The 24,208-nt window shown below is 42.9% G+C and overlaps 3 protein-coding genes across 23 annotated transcripts in view; all 3 read left to right on the top strand.

The window, feature by feature from the left end:
* ubr5 (ubiquitin protein ligase E3 component n-recognin 5) overlaps positions 1 to 2,017 on the top strand; it is a 43,716-nt gene extending 41,699 nt beyond the window's left edge. For all 21 annotated transcript variants that reach the window (XM_078933863.1, XM_078933861.1, XM_078933862.1 and 18 more), the window contains 4 exons: positions 288 to 401; positions 474 to 618; positions 704 to 789; positions 1,263 to 2,017. In XM_078933863.1, coding sequence (XP_078789989.1) covers positions 288 to 401; positions 474 to 618; positions 704 to 789; positions 1,263 to 1,475 — 558 coding nt within the window. In that variant the 3' untranslated portion in view covers positions 1,476 to 2,017. The remainder of the gene's footprint in view (positions 1 to 287; positions 402 to 473; positions 619 to 703; positions 790 to 1,262) is intronic.
* A 58-nt stretch (positions 2,018 to 2,075) lies between these two features.
* Positions 2,076 to 9,400, top strand: LOC101165500 (protein LYRIC). The gene is made up of 13 exons (XM_020709949.3): positions 2,076 to 3,113; positions 3,337 to 3,462; positions 3,862 to 3,943; positions 4,198 to 4,377; positions 4,515 to 4,562; positions 4,662 to 4,802; positions 4,889 to 4,972; positions 5,063 to 5,131; positions 5,240 to 5,382; positions 5,522 to 5,638; positions 5,769 to 5,876; positions 5,960 to 6,077; positions 8,452 to 9,400. Exons 1-13 carry the CDS (start codon positions 2,784 to 2,786, stop codon positions 8,514 to 8,516), a joined length of 1,611 nt encoding a protein of 536 aa, XP_020565608.1. The 5' UTR covers positions 2,076 to 2,783; the 3' UTR covers positions 8,517 to 9,400.
* A 1,962-nt stretch (positions 9,401 to 11,362) lies between these two features.
* On the top strand, positions 11,363 to 24,000 carry LOC101165092 (lysosomal-associated transmembrane protein 4B). Its single transcript, XM_023964340.1, has 7 exons — positions 11,363 to 11,623; positions 12,734 to 12,845; positions 15,051 to 15,124; positions 15,269 to 15,391; positions 15,484 to 15,582; positions 17,793 to 17,888; positions 21,349 to 24,000. Exons 1-7 carry the CDS (start codon positions 11,378 to 11,380, stop codon positions 21,427 to 21,429), a joined length of 831 nt encoding a protein of 276 aa, XP_023820108.1. The 5' UTR covers positions 11,363 to 11,377; the 3' UTR covers positions 21,430 to 24,000.
* The last annotated feature ends 208 nt before the right edge of the window (positions 24,001 to 24,208 follow it).

The raw sequence follows: 24,208 nt of genomic DNA, 5'->3' as shown, positions 1-24,208 counted from the left end.
AATTTATTTTGTTTCAAAAAAGCCAATTTCCACTTGTCCTGGAAGCAGCTGCCTTTGTTTTCAGCCAATCACAATCAAGCAGTTGAACACACAGTTCTTAGAAAGTACCGCGGCTTATTGACATGAGCTCGCGGTCCGGTGAAAATTTGAATTTCGGCCGGACTTCGGACACGCCTGGAAGAAGGTTTTTGTAATCTAAGTGCAGATTCTTGGTTCTCTGCTGCTCCAGGTCTAAATGTTGGAGAATCTGTCCTGAACTCAGATTAAAAATGTTTTTCTTTTTCCAGGTGGAGCTGGTATCTGGTGGAGTCAACATGCCAGTGACTCCTCTCAACGTCTATGAGTATGTGAGGCGGTACGCAGAGCACAGGATGCTGGTGGTGGCCGAGCAGCCGCTCCATGTGAGTTCCCTTCTTCTGTGTGGAACGGCTGTCGGCAGAACAAAGGCTGATTTAGATTCCGATTTTTCACAGGCGATGAGGAAGGGTTTGCTGGACGTACTTCCTAAAAACGCTCTGGAGGACCTGACAGCCGAGGACTTCAGGCTGCTGGTGAACGGCTGTGGAGAAGTCAATGTCCAGATGCTGATCAGCTTCACTTCTTTCAACGATGAATCAGGTTGGTTGCTCTGAGGTCAACATCCACCTGTAATAAAAACATGAGCTGTTCTAGATCTTTATCTAAAACCCTGTCTGTCTCACAGGGGAGAATGCAGACAAACTGCTCCAGTTCAAACGATGGTTTTGGTCGATAGTGGAAAAGATGAGTATGACTGAGAGGCAAGACCTGGTAAGTCTATCTATTTGACTGGAATAATCAAAGGGCTGTTTTTATTTAAACCCTGTGGATGTTTAAAAGCAGAAACCAGATGGTGCAATAAGAGACACTCGGAAGACGATCTTTGTCCTTAAAACAAATCTGATCAAAAGAATTGGATGAAACATGTATTTAAAAAGGGATTTTTCATGGATTACTCTCTTTCTGATGGTGTATTCAGCTTCGCTGTAAATTTGACAAAAACAAAGCAAAGTATTATAAAATATTAAAGTACAAACTCAAATAAATGTTTAAAGTTTGAGCGAATTTGAATGTTTGCACCTCCAAATAAAAAATGTCTTGATTTACATTCATTTACAAAATTGGAAATACAAGGTTTTTTTAAATCTGATTGTTTTCTTCTCTGCGTTTGTTAAAAATCTTAATAGAAAAAAAGAAAAGTAAAATGGGAAACATGTGTTGATGATTGCGTTTGCTCTCCTCAGGTGTACTTCTGGACCTCCAGCCCATCTCTGCCAGCGAGTGAGGAAGGCTTCCAGCCCATGCCCTCCATCACAATCCGGCCCCCAGACGACCAGCACCTCCCCACCGCCAACACCTGCATCTCCCGTCTCTACGTGCCACTCTACTCTTCTAAACAGATCCTCAAACAGAAACTCCTGCTAGCCATTAAGACCAAGAATTTTGGTTTTGTGTAGAGGTGAACTGAAAAGCATTTAAAAGAAAAGAAAAAAAGGAAAAAAAAGAACATGTTTACTGTTGTGTAATATTTACCTAGCTCCATTTTTGTAGATTTATTTTTTGTCCAAACAATTTTATGAAATTCGACATGCTGTCTCCCCAGGCAGTGATATTCATTTGTGTTGTAAACACAGACTGCTTATTCTTATTTCAACTTTTATTCTTATTTTTGTTTCTTTTGTTGTTAATGAAGAGTTATATGGTCCAGAACATTCCTGCATAGGCATTATTAAATTTAAAGTCCATAGTTTTGCTCTATTGGCTTAAACCTTCGCTTCACAGGAATTGGGTTTGACAGACAGCTGTCAACCGGAAACCTAGCCAAAGATGACAGCAGTAGAAATATTTAAAAGAAGAAAAGAGACACTGTGATTACGTTTTTTTTTTCCTTCCCTAGAAAAGTACTATCACTGACAGTTCACTGCTGCCTTTGTGAAAAGTCATTTTTTTCTTGTACAGGGGGAGATGGGAATTTCAAAATAAACTTGGATGCAAATCACGTCTTTTGTGGTTTATTTAATGCCATTTCCAACAGACTCGGATCAAACAGTAATGGTATTTAAATACATTTTCTTTGTTTTTCTTAAAATCAGTAGAAAAACTGTCTGCAGAGGCAGCCATCAACATTTGGTAAGCTTTATTGTTGTAGAGAACCTAGCATGGGGCCTTTCAGGGATTTTTGAGTTCAAAACCCATCGAGGCTTTTCGGTAGAAAAAGCCTCATCAAGTTCCTGGAACAAAACTGTCATGCGTTCATTGACGGCTCTGACATGATTTATTTTAGTATTCTTTGACAGTGTTACCACCATATATAGATTATCTATTAAAATGACTTTAAAAATATAATTGTAAATTCTATTCTACATGAGGCTCAAAATTTGATGTTTTAAAGTTTAAGCGGGTTCGGGTAGGGGAGTTTCCCGGGGCCCTGAACGCAGCATTTCTCCTCCAGTCAGACGGAGCCATATGAGGTGAACCTGCTATGCTGGCGGTCGGTGCATTGTGCGGGTCAGCTGTCGGTTGAAAACGATCTCTCGATGCTGTTTCATGCTAATTGGCTAGTTAGCTAAGAAGGTGTCACCTCGGCGTTTGCGTTTAGCTGGTCAGCCGGCGGTCTAGCTCCGCTGATGCTGCTAGATGAATTTATTGTCTGCCATGTCCAAGTCATTCCGTTATTTTTAGCTAACAGCGCGTGCTAGCGCAGGAAGCGGCGTTTAGCGGAGCGTGACTAATTGTTCGTTATTGGGGGGCGAAAAAAGGAAGAAATGGAGCAGTGGAAGGACGCGGCCTCCCAGCAGGTGAAACTGCTCGCACGCCGCCTGAACGAGGAGCTGTCCAAAGGCCTGGGATGGCTGCGTTCCGAGCTCGGGGTGGACCTGGGACTGAAGCCCGAGCTTATTCCTCCATGGGCGATCGTCTTAGCCGCGTGCGCTGGTCTGCTGCTGATGGTGGCTCTGTGGGCCTCGGTCTGCCGGGCTGTTTTCAAGAAACGTCCCGCTGTACGCCCTGCGGATGACGGCGCTGGGATCAAGCAAAGTGTCAGCAAGCCCGTGAAATCCGACGAGCCAAAGAAAAAGAAGAAGAAGGCAGAAAAGGCACGTCAACTGAATCCTCATTGTCAACCATGTTGTTAGCAATGCTAGCTGACAGTTAGCACCACGGAGCTACTAGCTCAAAGCTAGCTAGTTAGGTGGTGGTCAGATTTAGCCGCCTGTCATGTGTTTGTTTCCAGCTAGCTGTCAACGTTTGGGTGGATTCATTATGATCAGTGATCTGTGAATGGAACCGCTAATGCTGTTGTCTTTTCACCGTCTCCAGAAAGCTCAGCCAAACGGGAGAGCTGTCCCCGAGCCGCAGGAGGAGGAAGCCATAGCTTCAGAGGAGATAGTGCCACATCATCACCAACCGCCCCCGCCACAGGGAAAGAGCGAAAAGACCGCGGAGGTCATTATTAGAAACATTATGTAGAAACTAATGTTCTTTAGCCTATGACTAGTTGGCCTCCCATTACATGTATTAATACTGAAAGTTTTGATTTGTCTAGTGTGTGTTTGTGTGTGTGTGGGGGGGGGGGGGGGGGGGGTTTAATGGTAATTTAAAGAAAAAACAACTTTTGAGTATTTCGTTAGAGCTTAGGTTATAAAAAATATCTCCAGAAAGCGTATAAAACAGTTTTGAAGAACTTAGCGTTTGAAGGAAGAGAATCCCAGTTTCACTTTGAAAGAAATGAGCGTCAGCATATGAGGAGCTGGGTTTCTGTTTGTCATAACTTTGTTCCTGTTATCTTCACGCTGCTGCGTCTCTATTCACCTTTTTTTGTTTATTTTTTTGTTTCATTTTCAGGGAAAGAAGTCCAAAAAGAAGCCAAAACAGGCTGCAAAGGAGACCAAAATAGTGACTGCAGACGGCAAAGAACCTGAAGAAGGTGACGTGAACTGAAGTGACCTTGATCTCACCTCAGCCATACTTAGATGACGTTCACGTTGCTTTAGATGCTGTGGTTTCGGAATCAATCTGGATTTCTATTGAGAGGTTGAACGTAGGTTCGTTTTCTTAGTAGGAACAGTGTGAATGGGTTTTCTTTCATCCGGGCTGATCCATATTTCTTCACTAATCTCTGCACGAGTCCTTGCTGTGTTTGTGTGCTAACGCTGGGCTGCACCTGATGCTGCTTTTCAGGCACGTGGGAAACCAAGGTCAGCAACAAGGAGAAACGTGAGCAGCGCAAGAAAGACAAGAGCTCCAGCGATGGCTCATCCAGTCCTGGGGGAGGGAACACCCCCGTGAGTGTTCCCCCAGAGCAGCCCAAGACCACCTCTGCCGGCATCCCCGCGCCAACCAACCAGAAAAAGAAACAAGGTAGTTGGTTTTTGACAGGCTAGTAATACAAACCCAACCCTTTGGTTGTCTTCGTTGTTGTCTGATTTCTAAGAAGCTCTAAAGTGTTCTTTCCTCAGATGCCTGACAGGATCTGATCACTTCATCTTTGTTTTCAGAGTCTGCACGAGTGAAGCCAGAGAAGGTTGAAGCTGCTGTTACTCCAGGTAATCGTCAGGAGAGCGAAGCTGTAGTTTTCCTCATGCAGGAGCTGTATGTGTCACTGAGCTGCAGGGCTTCATGTCATCTTCATTTGTTCAATGCAGCCAACAGCAGTGAGGTAGTGGACGCAGCAGCTGCTAAAGGTACCTTAAAGGTTCGGGGTCCATCGCACAACGTTCCCTCCAAACAAGCCTCCTGGACCGCCTCGATCCAGCCAGCGCCTCTGTGGCGGTCAGGGATTGACGGTAGGACAGGTTTCTGTTTGCCTTCACGGCCCGTGCTGACTGCGTGTTGCTGCAGCAGTAACGTGTTTGTGGAATGTGCCCTTCAGATTCCTGGACTGTGATTGACAGGCCGATACAGTCCGCAGAGCTGAATCTGGTGTCTTTGGCTCGCCTGGGAGTCGGTCCTGCTCGTAAGTGCTCATTGATGTGATGCCGATAAACCAAATTCCTTTCACGCTCATGGAACTCGGCTTTTGTTTCCTGTTGTCTGGTTGTTCCAGAGCCTCAGTCAGTGAGCAGCCTGTCATGGGTCAGTCAGCCCAGAGTGGAAGACGAGTGGTCTGGAATCAGTGAGCATTTTCTTTTATTCATTACTGAGTTTGATTTTTCAACCGTGTCCCTTTTTTAAGCGATGAAAGCCCCTGGAACCCACCGTCTGACCCTTGCTGTGTTCTCAGATGGAGCCTCGTCCGACCCAAGCTCCGACTGGAACGCTCCTTCTGAAGCCTGGGGCAACTATGAGGAGCCCACCACCGAGACTCCTCTTGCTCAGGAGAAGCCCCTCCCTGAGTCGTCCAAGTTCATTCAGATCGGAGCTGCTGTAAGTCCTCCCAGGCTTCGGGTGGCGCTACACTTCTCTCAGACCGCCTCTGCTGTCGTTCCGATGCCTTCGTTGTGGGGCAGCATGCGGCTTTCAGCTGCAGAGCAGATCATTTTAGGTTTTCTCCTCTGGCTCACAGGAGGAAGATGAAGATGAGAAGGACAAAGGAGATGGGAGTAATGATGGAGCAGCTAAGACTAAGAAAAAGAAAAAGAAGAAGAAGAAAGCGGCTGAGGAAGGAGGAACATCTGTTCAGGTAGAAACCAGAATCCTCAGTGGTAAATGCGCTCGGCGTGAATGCCGTGGATGAGGACCTGTGTGCAGGTTGTGTATGTGGTAACGGTGGTGTGCAGTTATGTGTAACCTCTCCCCGTTGCTCCCCGGAGGTCGAGGAGCCGGTGAAGGAGTCGACTCCTGCAGTGTCGATGAAGAAGCAGCCGTCTGTGAAGGAGACGGCTGCTGCTGTCCCGCCCGTCAAAGCAGCTGCTGCGGAGGTCAGTGGTTCCTCTCAAACATCCGGGCAGGTTCCCGCCGTCTCTTCATCGCTTTGTTTTTCCTGATTAACCTTTGAAAACAGACGAGAGGCGAGAGATCAGTGAAGGACGCCCCACCCCCCATCACACAAGTGCCACAGAAGTCCACCGAAGGAGAACCCACTGCCAAGCAGAACAACCTTCCTACTCCAACACTGCAAAGTAAGCAGCATCTGCACATCCTGCTAGTGGGTGTTTCTGTTTGGAGAAGCTGAAAACAGGAAAAAATCAAGGTTAGCGTCCAGATACGAACCACAGCTGCAAAGAAGAGGAAGAGGAGCAGAGTTCATGAGGAAAAGATGGCTGATAAGCATGCTGGTAACTGTGATCAGTTAGCAAAGTATAGAATGAATGAAAAGATGCGATGTTGACGCCCCAAAGCCTTTGGTCTTGTATTTACTTGAAGCTCGTTGACCTTCAGTGTTCGTGCTACACTTTAGGATAGCAGAGGTCTGGGAAGAGCTTCTGTTCACGCCGTTAAGCTTCTGCAGAGATGGGAAGGAGGGATATGAAGCCGTTTAGGTGAAAACCTAATAAATGTGAACAGCAGACTTAAGTCCTTCAACTGTCAGAAGTTAAAGGACTTTAGGAGATAAAAGACTAGATCTTTAAGGTTTTCTAAAAAGAAAATGGCTGGTTTTGAGTTCAATTAGAGTACATGAGGGCAATAGAATCTAATAGAAACCCAGCAAGCATCCCACAGTGGGTGTGTGTGTGTGTGTGTGTGTGTGTGTGTGTGTGTGTGTGTGTGTGTGTGGGGGTGGGGGTGGGGGTGGGGGTGGGGGTGTGGGGGTGTGGGTGTGGGTGTGGGGGTGTGTGGGTGTGTGGGTGTGTGTGTGTGTGTGTGTGTACTTCATCTAATGTTGTAACACAGTTGATCTAAACATCAAGCAAACTTGATCAACTTTCAGACTAGGCCTGCACAATATACCGCAAATTTATCGTTATCGCAAAAGACGGCGAATATCGCAATAAATCGCAAACCCAAAATGTGTTAAAACAATCTTCTAGCAGCTTGAAGCATTTAACGAATCAAATAAATCCCTTTATGCTTTGACCAATCAAATGGACGCCTTCCCATTGTTGACCAATCAGATGGAGGCCTATTATGTTAACCCTGGTCCTGAAGAGCCTCAACCCTGCCTGTTTTCCAGCTCTCCTTAACCAGCTTGCTGTTGATTGGCTGACTCAAGTGATTTCACATCCTGATTGACTGAACACACCTGATTTTGGTTATCATTATCGAGCAGTCTAGGGAGAATTGGAAAACAGACAGGGTTGAGGCTCTTGAGGACCAGGGTTAGCCACCCTGATGTTTGTCCCCCATGTCGATGAGGGTCATTTGGAGTATAATTTTTAAACTGTTGCAATGAAATGGGAATGATGTTTTTGTTTATTTTTCTATTTGTTTATTTACCGCAAATTTATCGTTATCGCAATATTGATCACTAATATCGCATATCGCAAGTTTTCCTCATATCGTGCAGCCCTATTTCAGACCATGTCAAACAAGCCAATGTTCATTGAAGTCCCGCTCTAATCATCTCTTGATTTGCTCTAAAAGCATCCTCAGTGGTCTTTTAGTTATGATTACACCGTTTTTAGACACAAAAAAAGCTATATTGATTTCTAGGACGTAGTTTCTGAAGAGCGGCAGGAGTTCATCAGAAATTCAACCTCTGAGATGGTGGCGGCGGGACTGTTGGAGCAACCCCTCCCCCCTCCCCATCACCCATCTCCTGCTAGCTAACAGCCCCTTACACATCAAAGCTAACGTTTTCAGTCCAACAAAGATGGTGAGTGAAATCGGAGCTTTCCAGACGTACAGTTTAGATCCAGATTCCAGCTCAGACGAGGAAAACAGACGTTGATGGATCTGTTTGTGTGACAGTGGAGCATCAGAATGGAGCAGAGCAGGAAGCTTAAGGCCCACCCCTGTTTTCTACGTCACAAAAAAAAGCTCTTTTTGAAACAGCATTTGTCGTCTGCTTCTGAGTCTAAACGATTCACATAAAAAATACTCAGAAAGGCAATATGGAGCTTAATTTTCTTTAAACATGTCCTCCATCATCAGAAAAATGCCACAAGAACGCGTTAGAAACACCATAAACAACATTTTCAGTGAATATTTAAAGTTTAGGATTCCCTAGGAGCTCCCCTTTAGTAACAGTCAAGAGTCTGGATCCAGAATTGATCAGAGGAGGATGAAACACACACACACACACACACACACACACACACACACACACACACACACACACACACACACACACACACACACACACACACACACACACACACACACACACACACACACACTCTCTATTGGTTTAAATAGGGTTTAGCTTCAAAGGAAAACCTGAGGTTTAGTAACCTTATTGTGACTCTGTTCTTTCTGATCCTGTTGACTGAGTCTCAGTGTGAGATTAGGAAACAAGCAGGAGTCTGTTTAGGCGGGAATTAAGAGGATTTGTTGGGGCTCTTTTAACATGTTAGTTGTGGAGTTTTCTAGCTGATTTCTTGCTGTCTTCTGCAGAAAAACCTGAGGAGAGTCAAGCTCCCAAACCAGCAAAGAAGAAGAAAGCGAGGAGAGAAACATGAGGGGTCCACTCTGACGCCACTTGTATGCAAAAGACTTGATGTCCGGTTTATGCAACACCTTCTCTTGACTTGGACATGGAAATGAGATGTTCCTGGGGGGACTGTGCCTCCAGATCTGTCCGGATATCCTTTTTTTTTTTTTTACATATTGTTCATCAGTTTCGGGATCACTGAAACTGAGACCAGCTGCGTTGCATTTGAATGTGACGCAGTGTTAATGATTAAGAACGCCTCCAATCTTCTGATTCCTGCTTCTAATTCAGCCGAATCAAATAACTGAAGGAGCCGCATAGTCGTCCTTAGACTGTAGAAAAAAACTGATCATGGTTAGAAATGTTTTTGTTGTGATGGTTAACGAATGACTTTTACTGTGTACGGAATGAAAACGGTTCTTCAGGTCAGACCACGCTGGGCCCACACACTGACCTGGCCTTTGCTTTCTGAGCTTTGGTTTTGCTCAGACCTCTTTGGCAAAATGCAGCTTGTTAGGATGGAAAGAGCGGGAAGATCAAACATTGTTTTATGCTCGGTGTGATGCAAACTTCTGTCGTGTAAATGAATATTGTCGGGAATCATTTCCAGCCGCATCGCCGCCGCCGTCGTCGTCGTCGTCTGCAGTGCCCTGCGGTCCACGAACTCTGACCCTGGTCTGAAAGGACGCTGCAGCGGAGAGCAGCAGCTGGCTTTGTGTTTTGTGACCGTTTTTAGGAGGACGCCATGGGACCGGATTACAAACCTCCTCGTCCCGTTCTTGATTTTTTTCATCACTAGTCGATTCGGAAGTCTGCAGAATCTTTTGTAAACTTGTTTGTAATAAAAAGAAAAGCTAAAGCCATATGTAAAAATAACAAAAAAATGAGACTAAATAAAGGCCAGTTTTTCTACCTTTGGATTTATTCTGTTTTGGTTGTCAAATCTGCAACAGTTTAAAACGAATTACAGGATTATTTGTGAGTTTTGTTTTATTTTAGAAACAGTAGTTTATAATCCTGCAATCCCAGAAGGAAAGTATTTCATTTGAAACAGTTTGAACATAAAAATTCTTTAAACTAAACAGTCATGATCCCCTAAGTGTTACTCCTGAAGTAGGCGTGTAACGATCAATCGACTTAATCCGACCAGATCGATCCGTCTGAGGTCAGTTGTTAGTCGAATCGGCCTAAACCATTTCTAGCTGCTGCGTGTCTGATCTATTACACAAAATGGGGGATTATTGCACAGCTATCTGTATGTTTAAATAGTTATTGAGCGTAATATTTGCATTTGTGATGGCAGAGTTATCATGAAAAGGCGTTGCTTAAGCAATGGGGAAGCGTCGTCATCACCGTAGAGCAACAGGTGAGAATCAATCCACAAAGCAACAGACCGTCAGAGCCACATGGTGTCATAGCATTAACATTATCAAAGTTTTCCAGTGATGGTGTCCATCCCCGGCTCACCCACTCTATTGGCGTTCGTTCCACCCGAGTGAACAGGAGAACTTCATTCATATAATCACTACTCAAGTGACACGCCCACCACACGTGTGAACATGAATCAGTTGCTGACAAATGGACAGTTATGGCTCAGATGCCATTAAAAGAATCATTTCAAAATAAAATAAGTCACATATATTAATCATGGAAAATACCATTTGGATCAAAACACAGTAGGTTTATTTTACTATAAAGTGAAAACGATCAAGTGCGTCACAGCAGACATGACACATGTGATGTCATCAGCAAAAACTGATCAACCATCATTCCTATCCAATGTGTAGAAACACTTTGAATTTAGTAAAGACGTGACCATTTTCCCTTTGGATTCTTTGGATGTGGAAAAACAACAGTGGATTGAACTTTAGGAAACTAAAATGTGAATGGATTTGACATTCATTCTAGTTTGTTTGTTTGTTTGGACACATATTTCATTTACACTTGACTATCTTATAAAAAATAGCAGGAATGTGGAAAAGTTCACCTGCACTGTTCAGTGTCAGGTATTTTTCTCTGAGTCTCACTGGTTGATGTTTTGGACAAAGATCAATTTCAGGTCAGAGAATCGGATCGTCAACCATAAATTATGATATGAATCCAATCTTTGATCAAATGAATCATAACTTACACCCCTGGAGGAGTTAATTTTAAATTATTTCAAGTGGCACAATTAAGGAATAGCCCAAACTGGACATGTATGAGTTTATTAATTTTTTTAAATCTGGATTTCAGACGCTTAGAGATTGTTTATCCTGTCTGTGAAACTGATGGAAAAAGAAAATAAAGCTCATCCGTTTTCAAAAGGATCCTCTTTTTAAAGACATGAAAGTTACATTCTAGAGTGTCGTATTTATTTATAGATCCCTGGAATAACTTTCTCGAAATCACTGGTTGCATAATGGGATTTAATCCCGTCTAATCTTCCGACGAGGGTGTCCGTCATCACCTGAACGACAAGCTCGATTTGTTGAATCTGAATTTAACCGGAAACAGTCTTTACGAGCCATCAAAATAAAAGCACATTAAACAAACGTTCATGCGTGTTTACACACCACTAATGCAAGGTCCTGTGCACTTTTTGTTGACATCTGACTTATCTTCTTTGTACACCCCAATGGAAATACATTTTCTGTTTGTGCTATTAAGATTTTGGATAACAAAAAGTAAGCCTTTATGATTGTATTCCGAAGTTCAGGAATTCTTTGACATGTAGTTTGAAGTTTTTATTCAAATTTTACAATTTCTTTTGTGTGGTGGAAATATATACTTCTATAAGACGGTAGAAAGACGTGTTTTAAATAACGCAACAACATCTTTGCGATGCCTGTCACTCACCTAAAAGTGACATTTGATGTTTTACTTTGAAAGTAACCTGATTTCCTGTGCATGGCTGTGCTGCGCGCGCAGACGCTGCTCCTGCAGCAGGTAAACAGTAAACAGTGGCTCCGGCTCGTCATTCTTCGGTCAGAGGCGACGCTCGCGGACCTCTGCTTTCCCCCCAGAGCCCGACTGCGTGTCCACATGTTCACGGACAAGACAGTGGTGTCCCCGTGGGACCGCTGGTACTCCACCAGCTGCTGCCTGTGCTGCCATGTCCGCACAGGAACCATCATCCTCGGGGTTTGGTACATGGTGAGTCCCGCCTCTGCCTCCCGCCGCATCCACGGAAGCATCCAGAGACAGACACTTGATCCCGGCATTTAGTGGGACCAGTTTTTGGTGTCACTTCGGTCGTTTTTGTTCTTTCTTTTTTTTTGTCTGTCCATTCTCTTTTGTTGTGTTTATAGAATTTTATTATTATTATTATTATTATTATTATTATTATTATTATTATTATTATAAACACAGGTGAAAAATAAACTGTACATCAATATTTCAAAGTAAACGCCACTGGGGATAAATACACAAAAATAAACTAATATTAAATGATAAAGATGAGCAAAATAACATGTTTTAATTGCTTTTTTGTGTGTACTGGATGGCATGGAGTGTAAGTAAAATCTAATTTGGGCTGATAAATAAAAAAATTGGAAGATTCATTGTTAAATTTTGTTTTGTGAATATAATACTTGGTTAGTACAATCAGGAGATTTATTAAATAAAATTGAGACAAAAGTATATTAATATAATTAATGAAACCAAATAAGATGTTTGTCCATGTTTAAGTAAAATGTGTATACATTTTAGTTTTTTTCAGACTTGTTAATTAGTCCCAAATTTTAGGTCATTGTTGTGCGTCATTGCCGTATCACATGTGCTGTCACTTCAGATTGACGTTTAGTGTTTCGCAAATTCACAATTCCCCTTTTCCAGTCAACAAATGCAGGAACATTTCTCTGTAGGATTGTGTGGAACACAGACATTTGTCAGGTCTTTGAACGCAGCACAAACACCTGCAGCAGAAAAGGGGAACCAAACTAAACAGAGCAGATGGAAAAATCTCCTCTTTGCTCCCTCATAAATAAATGAGAACATGTTCAGGTTGCAGGCTTAGTGTCAGTCCGGTTGTTGACCGTGGAGAATTTTCCTTTCACCTGATCAGCATGAGTCATCTGTGTTAATGAACCACAGGAAACACACGTTTGGAGAGCGGGAAACCCTCACTTTAGTTCTATGAACTAAAGCTGTGGAATTTCTCAGGTGGCCATTTTTGTGTGGACGGTTTCAGCTTTGACTAACGTTGACCTCTGCTCCACTGTCCATATGCTGCTCTTTATTCACCCATATGTCCTCTGCCCTAAGCTCATCAACGCAGTGGTGTTACTCATCCTGCTCACCGCGCTCAGCGATCCTGAGCAGTACCACCTGACCAGCGCTGAGTTGGCTAATGACCTGGATGTCATGGATGATGCCAGTAAGTAACCCAGAAACTCAGAGTCTGAAGGTGCCATGCTTAATCACGGACGGCTTTTGCAGAAATCCTATTCATCAGCAAAACACACACCAGTTTGTTATTTCAGACCTAGTCATATCTGAAACGAGTGTTTCTGCTCTGAGGCAGACACTGTAGTTCTGGTTTCCAGGTAATCTGAGGTTCTCCTGACTTTAATCAAACAGGAAACCTGTAAGCTTAATGTCCATCTGTTTGGAGAATTAAAAAAAAAAAAAGCTGGAGGAACGCTCTGGAACAGTTTGACAAGAGGTGAAGAGGCTGTCCCACAGCACACGGTGCCTAGATTCTCCGATTAGAAACGACTTTTATTCCTGAAGATTAAGTTCAGGCAGCTGGTGCCACCATTCCTCTAGAAACACATATAGCCCAGAATAGCTGCAGAAGGAGTCATTTATCTCAAAAGTTTCACAAGTTCAGATCTAAAAAACCCTCAAAAAATAAAAAACAACATTTTTTGTGTTGTCTCACGGTGACTGAGCATAGCTGAACAGCAAGCAGCTTCTTAGCTGCACGACTGCCTGCAGGCGACCTGTCTGCTGTGGTGCAGCTGCACGACTGCCTGCAGGCGACCTGTCTGCTGTGGTGCAGCTGCACGACTGCCTGCAGGCGACCTGTCTGCTGTGGTGCAGCTGCACGACTGCCTGCAGGCGACCTGTCTGCTGTGGTGCAGCTGCACGACTGCCTGCAGGCGACCTGTATGCTGTGGTGCAGCTGCACGACTGCCTGCTGTGGTGCAACTGCACGACTGCCTGCAGGCGACCTGTCTGCTGTGGTGCAGCTGCACCACTGCCTGCAGGCGACCTGTATGCTGTGGTGCAGCTGCACGACTGCCTGCTGTGGTGCAACTGCACGACTGCCTGCAGCCGACCTGCCTGCTGTGGTGCAGCTGCACCACTGCCTGCAGGCGACCTGTATGCTGTGGTGCAGCTGCACGACTGCCTGCAGCCGACCTGCCTGCTGTGGTGCAGCTGCACGACTGCCTGCAGCCGACCTGCCTGCTGTGGTGCAGCTGCAGCCCAAATAGTCTCCTTTGCATATTTTTTGCATTGCTGAATGCAGTTAAATCTTCAAAATAATGAGGAAACAAGGCTGCTATTAGAGAATGCATAGAGCCAGGGGCGGGGTGAGGGGGGGAGTACTCCCCGCCCTTTTTTTGGGGTCAATTTTAGTATCAATATCGACAAAGATTAGGAAACGATCAGTACAAGTTTCTTAAAGCATTGCAAACAATACTAAAATCAATATTTTTGAAACAATAACAATAATCACAGTGTTAGAAAAAGGTATTTTTGATCTTTTCATTTGTAGAGATCTTCCACTCTGGTGTTTCGTCACCCTTTTTAAGTCTTCTGCCCCCCTTCCCCCATATAAATTGTTCTAGCTCTGCCCCTGCATAGAACAGTTTTAAAAATTAGAATCTATCACAATTATTAGTAATATGAGCATTACACTTTTTATTTTGTGGTCTAACAACCCGTTGTAAAATAGAGTTTTTATTCTCCCTTTTGTTAATTTGGTTAGAACTTAAACTGCAGGAAGGTTAGGTGAGGAAAACAAAGAAAATAAGTCTTAACAATAAAAAAAATACAAGTGAAGTGAATTAAATGAATTGCTTTTTGACAAATTCCTGCAAATATTAAATGGTGACTTTATAATATAAAGATATTTGAATGCAACAGTGGACGATTTGAACCCTAAGAGGGATCTTTCTTCTTGCCATTTAGCACAGTCATTTTCTGGATGACATCACCGGTGCGTGTTTTTTTGTAGTTCCTCTTAGAAGCTCAAACACGTTTCCTCCTGTCAGTCTGGTCTGCAGAAACAATCCAAACCCACAGCAGGAGGTCAGCAGAGAAGAGTTCACTCAGCGGTCTGCAGCACAGGGTCTTGTGTGTTTGGGATTCAGCCTCTCCCTGTATTTACATAACAGAATCATCTTGGTTATTTGTTCTCATGCTGGGTCATGCTGGGTCCACGTGAACCCGAGCTCAACTTCCACAGATTCGGTCCATTTTTATAGCTGTGCACACAGAAAGCACACATTTGAGAATAAAAAACAAACAAACAAACCTGTTTTGCATGAAAACTCCTGCAAACGGTCTAAAAGCATGAATACTACTGTGGAGGTCGTCCTTTAGAATAACCTTCTTGTTCTGGCGTTTTCAGACATGTGCATTGCCTCAGCGATCTCCCTGCTGATGATCCTTATTTGTGGGATGGCCACATACGGCGCATACAAGGTAAAAAAAAAAACCCTTCATTTTCAGCTTCATTGTAAAACTCAGATGATCTTGAAAATGGATTTAAGGGGAGCACGTTTCTCTGGTTGATCACCCGGAGGACTCTGTAGTGAGATGTGTGTTGATCTTTAACCTGTGTCTCAGCTGCGCGCTGCATGGATCATCCCCTTCTTCTGCTACCAAATCTTTGACTTTGCTCTCAACACGCTGGTGGCTGTCAGCATCGTGGTTTACCCAAACACAATCCAGGACTACCTGCAGCAGCTGGTGAGAAACCGCAGGGGTTTTTGCTCTCATTGCGGTCAAACCTTAACCTCACCTGGAGTCTCTGATGTTGACTGACTGCTCTGTGATTGCAGCCTGACAACTTTCCCTACAAAGAGGAGGTTTCTGCTCTTAGCAGCGTGTGGCTGGTCCTCATTGTGCTGCTCTTTATCGGCTGCATTCTCGGCTTCAAGGTAAAGTTTCCTCTCTTTGCTTCCGTACAAGAACCAAACTCTGTAGAGATCCTCCTAGATCTGATCATGCATCTGTTCTATCACGTGATCTGAGCTGGACTGTGGCATCCACAGCATCGTTCTGTAGCGTTAGCTTCCTATGCAGAGGGAAAGAAATGGCTTTTCTCCTGGCAAAACTGTCAGGGCCTTAAAAAGCCCCTAATTGGGTTACAATGGGGCAAGAAAGTCGGAGCTCTTAGAGCAGCTTTGGAAACAGATGGATGGATGTAGCAGATGGTGTTATGTTTGGCCAAAGCGTTCCAGAAACAAGCCGTCCGCTGAGAGTCAGAAACAGCAGAAACGTGTGTTACACCACAAACACGCTCTCTGTGAACTGAACACAACAAGAGTCTGTTTGTTAAAACGCTGTTGTCATGTTCCTTTCAGAATAAACTATATCCATGTATTAGATAATATATTACTTTTGGCACACTAAAGAACTATCTAAAAAAAAAAGAAGTTATTTTTACAGTTCATTTTTCTACCTGGAAGTAACTGGACCTGATTTCTGAGGCTCCGCCTTTCTCTCCTTGTGGGTGTCGCCCATTTCATGACGTCATCCTAGTGTTTCTGCGTTTCTCCCATGAAAACAAACAACATCTGAACTTTGACAAAGATGGATGTGCATAATGTGTAAATAAAAGAAAAGCGTTTAGCAGATCACCACTATCTCCACAGTGGAAAGTGGGTGGGTGTGTTAGCCTGGGGGCGGGGCTAGCAGCGCAGACTCTTCCTGGAAGAAGCTGTTCTCACTGGTCTACATCACAATGTGAGAACTCGCTGGTTTTCGTGGATTGGGAGGGGCTGGTTTTCAGAGGAAAGCTCAGAGATGCGCGAACAGATCGAAATATCACTGTGGGGCTGTTTTTCGGGAGGAATGAACATTATATATTACACTTAAAAGCTCCAAAAAGTTGATTTTGCATGATATAGGCCCTTTAAGGTCTAGACTGGGAGGCAGGTTGATGTAATCTTGAAGCTACCCGTAGCTGCATGTGGACAGAAAAGCCCTCACACCACAGCCTAATGACACTAGATATTAAGGGTGCAACGAATCGTTTAACATCCATTTGATTCATATTAGGGCTGCACGATATGAGGAAAACTCGCGATATGCGATATTGGTGATTAATATTGCGATAACAATATAATTCGCGGTATATAAACAAATAGCAAAACAAACAAAAACATCATTTCCATTTCACTACAGCAGTTTAAAAATGATACTCCAAATGACTCCAAATGACCCTAGGAGGCAAACATCAAACATAAAAGGGCTCATCTGATTGATCAACAACGTAAACGGGTCCTTCCGATTGGTGAAATGCATAAAGGGATTTATTTCATTTGTTCAATATTTCAAGCTGCCATGAGTTTGTTTTAGCACATTTAATGTAATCATTTATTGCAATTTTCGCCGTCTTTTGCGGTATGCATATTGAACAGCTTGATGTCGCGATAACGATAAATTTGCGGTATATTGTGCAGGCCTAATTCATATCATAATTAGTGATTGCTGATTCGATTCATAGTGGTTCGTTTTGAACAAGTCGATTCGATTTACTGATCTAAACTCAAACCAGGACATGTCTGACCAAAACGTCAGAGATAAACACCTGGTTAACAGTGCAGCTGAAGTTTTTCCAGACTCCTTGGATTTCTTGGAAGCTATAATTACACCACATCATCCATGCAGTCTTTATTTGGAAAAGTGCAATATTTCTTTGTTTTTTTAAGTGTTTTTTATGAACAACAATTAAAAAACATTAATTTGGTGAATTTCAATAAATGCATATTAGTTACTGATTTGTTTGAGAGGCTCTTGTGGGTTCAGGACTGACAGTCCCACGGATGTCCTAAGCTTGAGCTTTTTGATATAGTGTCATGTTGGTAGGAGAACAGGATGGAAATGCAGGAAACAAGCTGTTTGCATGAAGAAAGAGTCAAACCAACTTCCTGCTGATATTTTTTGAACGATTTTGAAGCTGAGCGACCTGACATGAAACTCCCAGCTGTTCCTGTCTCCAACAGCACAGAGGAGCTGCTGAGGTGGCATCAATCTGTTTATCCTCACACGATCTCTAAGATGTATATTTCTCATATGAAGGCGGTATTTTTGGATTTTCTGCACCTCTGATGTGTCTTTTCTTTTTGTTTTTTTCTGGAACCAGGCCTACCTGATCGCATGTGTGTGGAACTGCTACAGATATGTGAGCGGCAGAGGCAGCTCTGAACTCCTGCTCTATGTCACCACCAACGACACCACGGTAAATTACCCAGGAGTTGGTTTTCTTACGTTTTTTGGGCTTAGATTGGTGAATGTTTTGTTTAAAATCAGGAGTTTCAACCCTTTTTTCTTTTTCACTAAAATGTGACACTAACGTGAGATGGGATTAGTGAAAATCTCAAACTTTTGCTGGGATTAAAAAGGCCAGCCTTAAGTGAATATTATGGAAATATTGTGTTATTTTTCCCTTGGAAGGCTTGTTTTACCACTTTTAAAGTGACTCTTTAAGCATGAAGAATGATTTTTACTCCAATTAGAAGTAAACTGAAACTTTTAGAAGCTGTTTTAAGTCACATATTTCAACATTTCTGGCAAAAAAAACAACAATTTCTGAGTTAAATCAGAAATGAAGCACTTCTTTGTTATTTAAATGTACCAATGTATTTGAGTAATTATTATTCCAATGTGAGTTTCTATGTTTATATTTGTGTTTACTTGGTGAAACATCAAACATGCTGGTAGTTTCCAGAAGGTTGTGTTGTAGTTTCTCCATAAATCTTGGTTTTAGACCACATGTTTGAACAGTAATCCTTCTGTATTTTCCAGTGGAAACAGTTGGGATGCTTGGAACCTTTGCTTTTTAAATCAAGCACTGCTGTCATTTATCATGTGTGCTATGGTTGTTCAGAAGTCTGAAAAACACTGATGTGCGTTTAACACATCGACTGTATCTGAGCAGTGATTGATTGATGTCATTGTTTCTATGGCAACCGCCTTTGCCACTCAGAAGTGAGCTTGTTGGAAGTCCACACCCCTGAAAGCGGGCTACACCAAATCTGTCAAACATTCTGAGCATTGGACGTGTCGGCCAGCAGGCACCACGTCCTCTTATTGAAGCATCTGATTGGACAGTTTATAACCTGAAGGACTTGCACCATAGAAAAAAAAAATTAGAATTATCAAGAAGATGTTGTAAAAAGGTATCAGAGCGATAATGGTTATTCTGACCATTAGAATGACTGAGTAACAGCTGTTTATTTCTCTATAGACGTCTATGGGGGTTTGACTTCTTGAAGGAATAAGGTACTTCCTGTTTGGAACGCCAGGGGGGAAGAGTTAGTCAGTCCAGTTCTCTGATACAGTCGATGGTTTTCTTCTACTCCTGACAGTGTCTTGTCTTTTCATTGGAACAGCTTGAGTTCATGTCAGCAGCTTGGCCTCTTGGAAGAGTTCCTACATGAAATGGACCCATCCCTGGTCAAAACCAACTCAACTAAGTAAAACCAAGCTGTTATAAAGGAATTTCTCTTTCAGGCCAGATGTGAAATCTTTTTCTGCTCAGGCCAGACTGGCTGTAAAGTCCCTAAGTTGAGACCAGTTTCAGGTTGAGCTTTTGTATAGTAGGCTGGACTGGGCCCCTTGTTGGTGTCTGGTTTCCTCTGCCCACACACCTGTTCCAGCCGGGAGAAAAACGATGCCGGAGAAACTCTGGTGAACTGTTTTAACCATCAGCAGGAACGGAGAGAAGCTGTCAATCACCGAAGGCTGAAACTTGACCTTCCAGAGTGGCTCAAGAGCTCTGCCAAACATGGACCTCCTATCAGAGTGACACATCCCACGTTTCCATGCAGGGTTGTTTCATTGCTATGTAGTGGGTTGCAGAGGCGGCTGGAGGCTCCTGATGTGTTAAACAGCTGAGCTGCAGAGAGGAGCACGAGCCCCCCATCAATGAAAAAACAAAGCAGGAACCCGCCTCTCTGTGTGTTTACGTCAGCGTTGGCCGTTTAAGGGTTTTCTGCAGCGTCTGTGTGGGAGCTGACCGACGATGGCTTTTGCTCTGCAGCCTCCATGACAGCACTTTAGGTCAAAAGTCCACTAATGTGCTCCATATGGGACAAACCGCAGAGCATATAGAAAAGTCATTAACGCCCACACAGTCGCATGCTGATTGGACTTTACAGGAACAGTAAGGATCTGTTACGTTTGCAGGGAAATGAGCAGTTTTTGGTGTTTATATTCATCTGATCCCATCACCTCCAATCAAACTTCCTCTTCCTTAGTCATTCTTTGTATTTTCATAATTTTTTACCCATCACAGTCAGCGTTGTTACCAGTTTGCAGAAGATTATGATGAGGAGGTTGGTGATGATCAAAAAGCCTCCCCCCCAAAATCAACCTTTAACCCAACAATGGCTCAGATGTGCTAAACGTTTGAGAAGACCAGTGGGGTCAGCATTATGAGCTTTTGAAGGTTTTAAAGCGTAAAGTCAGGTTACTGTTGTTTGTTCTGTCTGGGTTTATATAAAACTCTTGACAATTATAGAACAGTGCAGAGAAAATATGTTTCTGTTTGCTCATGAATGTGTTCCTATGAACATCTACTTAATTAAAAAGACACGGAGAACAGGAACTCTCTTTGGACTTGGCTTTTATAAGTCACCCAGATTTTACCGTGACGTCTCCTAACATCACGGTTATCTTTTTTTTCTCTGCGTGTTCTGCCGGGGCTCCTTCAGTGTGGAGCAGGAAACTGCAGCTCAGTCAGTTTTCTGTGTTCGTGACTCCTTCATGAAGCGGCGTTTATGAGAGCGCTGCAGAAAGACCTGCGAGTTCCTCCGGAATCTTACCCTTGCTTCAAAACAAAGGTTGCTCACTGAGCAACCAACAGAAACACAATGTGAACTCCAATGTGGATCAAATTGGTTTGATGACGTGTTTCTGCAGCTGTCCATCAGTGACGGGGCAGATGGTTTTGTCTCACCTGAAGATCGTGAAGTCCTGATTTTGCCTCCAACCCTCTGCAGGAAACAGATGTGCCCAAAAGGGTCAAACAGGTTCATCACAGAGTTCATCAATCCAGAGTTGACCCATTTTCCACAGTAGAAATGCCTTCCCTGACTGTGAACAGGTTAACCCAGGATCCTCGGGGGTTGTTGTTTGTTTCATCGTCTCCTCACGCTGGGATCTCAGTTGTGCTTCATTAAATAAATGCAGCAAACCTGTGACCTCATCCTACCTTTTTCTGTGTCAGGGATGAAGAAGAGAAGATGCTCTGCAGATATTTGTGTTCAGCTTTTAAGCTAAATCTGGATGCCGATGTTCAGCAAAGTATTCTTTAACCCTTGTGCTATCCTAGGCACTTTAACATTGGGAGTTGGGTCATCTAGACCCACTAGACAGTGCTCTGAACCTTTTTTCTTCAATGATTTGTGATCTTCACTGGTGTCCATGGATTACATGAAATCTTTCCACCTTTTTCTACCTTTGTCATGGTAGGGAGAACACGTCAATGTAAGGGTGGGGTCATAGGATAGCACAAGGGGTAAATAATCATCTTATCTCAGTGTCAACTGCTGTAATCATGAAGTCGTTGACCCTGATTGTTGATGCACATAAGGCTTAAATAATTTTTAAACAGCCATTTCCTAAAATCAGATTTTTCTGAGCCATTGCTCCGACTTTGACATTTGGTTGGCTTTTTGTCACTTTTCCACATGCAGGTGCTGCTACCTCCCTACGACGACAACATGAGCGTCCCCCCCAAACGGGTTCCGGCGCCCTGCACCTCTGCAACGGCATAGAAAGGCTCCCGGGATCCTGCCCTAAAAAAAAAAAAACACTACAATGATGTTTGCACCACACTGCCTGTCCAGTTCAGCGTTTCACAGCTGGCCATGTGACATTTCCGCTGTGCGTTCACATCACAAACACACAAGCATCTGCAGCACACACGGTTGCCAGATAAGTGTCACGGTTTTCAGCCCCAAGTCATCTAAAAATCAACAGACCCCACAAGAACGTCCAAAAAGTAAATCTGTGATTAATTAGCTGTAATTATCAGTAATTATTCATCCATGATTTATTATTTTCCGTTTTGATTGAAAGCCAAACTTTGATAAATCTTTTAATTATATTAAATTCACTATTTTTGCAGTCAGTCAGGGCAAAACATTGAATAACAGACTCCAATGGAACTTTATTAGAAATCACAGAAGAACAAACGTGAGCTCACAACACCTCTTTTTCCTCAAACTTCATGTTACGCCCCCTTCTGTGTCTAGGGGTACTTGGAGGCATAACATAAAAAGTAAAGCTTTTGGCTAGTAAATCTGACTGTAACAAAAACACCAAACGAATGTCTCCATAAAATATAACCAAATTTATTGACAAATAAATAAACAACCACCAATAACTAAAAGTGAAGCAAAAAGGCTTCAGGGTGAACCCAGGCCGAAACAGCAAACAAAACCCCACCTAACTGAAAACTTGTTTTCTTACCTGAACAAAGGAAAAGGGAAAACAAAGACAAACACTAACCTCCCTAGACTAACAAAAATGGTGTGGAGGTCCATGTGGTGGTTTTAAGGATGCCTCCTCCAGCCCTGGTCCAATGGGAGGCCACCCCCTTTCCACCACACCGGAAAATAATCAGACAAAAACAGACACACAAAGATGCACAAAAACACAGAAGTCCCACTCTGATACAGAAATACACAAGACACAGAACAAACAGAACCAAACAAAACCAAAACCGGCCACAGCCGTAACACTTCACAAAAGAAAAAGAAGGGAAGGAAAAAACATAAATAATCAAATACTGGGGGTTCCTGTTTGACTTAGTATCGCTATCAGAAGGGGAAAGAGTTTTTATTCTTTTTAAGAGAGGACGAATGCAAGCAAATCTCCTCTTAAAGTAGGGGTTTGATTTTTAAAAACGTTTTCTTGTGAATCTAATATTTTCCAAGAATGAATAAAACACGAGCAACTCCAAAAAGTATTTGGTAATTTCCTAATTGTGCATAAACAGGAAACAGGAAAGTCTGTGCAAAGCCAACAGGAAAAATCCTCCTAAAAACGTATGTATGTATGCGTTCATAAAACAAATGATCTATTGTGTTTTTTTAACAATATCTAGTAGTTTTCTTCCCCTAAATAAATGATAGACAAACATGAAATACTTTATCTATTAAATGGAAAGTGATGGCGTGTAATAATAATGTCACAACTAAATAAAGATTTTAATAAAGGATCAAAATAAAGGATCAAACCTTACAGCCTACTCTGTAACTGAACAAGCAAAATACACAGATTTGGATTATCAAAAGGAATAAAATGATCAGAATCAAGCATATCAATGTTATTTATAGCACAGATTAGTAGACATTTATCAATTTTAATCTTAGCCAGCTATACATCTCATGACTGCAGGTGAGGCTCACTTGCCTCCCCTGACCCACTCGTCCCTGTTTGAATCGTATTTCAGTAAGAAACCAAAAACTGCCCAGTTGACCCCACATCTGCTGAAACGTTCCCCCCACGCAAAGCAATTTTTACGTGCAAATTCAGAATCACAAACGCACAATTGGGTGGGAAACCGTCCGATCTGGCAACCGTGAGCACACCCGTCACTCACGTTCAGGCTAACTCCAGAAATGATGAGCACAGTTATGCTTTTGAATCTGGGTCTGGCAAAAGCTCCATAAAGTTTGTTAGATGATATATATTTCTACTGACTGTAAAGCTGATGGTATTCTGTGTGTCGTGACCTATATGGACTTACTTATGTTGAGGACAAATGCAATAGTGAGGAAGCTGTAAGTGAGAGTCCTAGTGCTGTGTTTTCGTCTCCGCTCTGGATCAGCGTCGGATTGCCTTCCTTCATGACTTTCTCTCTCTGGAGTCCACTTCTGATGTGCGGAGCGTCATTTAAAGCCGACGTTTCCTAAAGAGATGCATCTGCCTGAATTCTGACATGATCAAAGAGCAACCTAGTGTATATCAAACATATCTTTTTACTGCTTGTCCTTTAGGATCCAAAGGATCAACCCCAGTGTGCTTAGATGATGTCCTTTTGTGTTTTTGCTCAATGAAAGAAATGTCTCTGGGCCGTTTTTATCTGTTCTGAGAGGAAGGAAGAATCCCTGCTGTGGAGTCTGCTCTTAGAAAAACATTCTGAATGAGTTTTTCGGAGGAACCTGGAGAACGTCTGTAACCACAGTTGTGTTTTTTCAATTATTCGTGAACATCGCTCAAGTCCATTCCACCAGATGCAAGTGAAGCTGCTCCCTGGACAGAACATGTCCTGGAAAGACTGCAGTCAAACCTGACGACCATTGCTGCCTGGAAAATAAAGATTTATGTTTTCAATCAAATTATGTTGCCATGTTGTTTTATTTTTTATGGTTTAGGTTTGTTTATTATGATATAACTGTAAAAAGCCCATTCGCCCAATTCTGTACTTAAAAATGCATAATATTAATACAGTCCCTCTTTATTCTTCTGAGGTAGTTCAACATGGTTGGTTCTTTTTATCAGGAAAGATGTGAAGCACATGAAGGAAACTCATGTTGGAGGGATTTT

This window comes from Oryzias latipes, chromosome 16 (assembly GCF_053564925.1).
Source record: "Oryzias latipes strain Hd-rR chromosome 16, Olatipes_Hd-rR_3.1".
NCBI classification, from domain to species: Eukaryota; Metazoa; Chordata; class Actinopteri; order Beloniformes; family Adrianichthyidae; genus Oryzias; species Oryzias latipes.
Note: the sequence above shows the minus strand (reverse complement) of the source record. Positions and strands in the feature narration are given on the sequence as shown.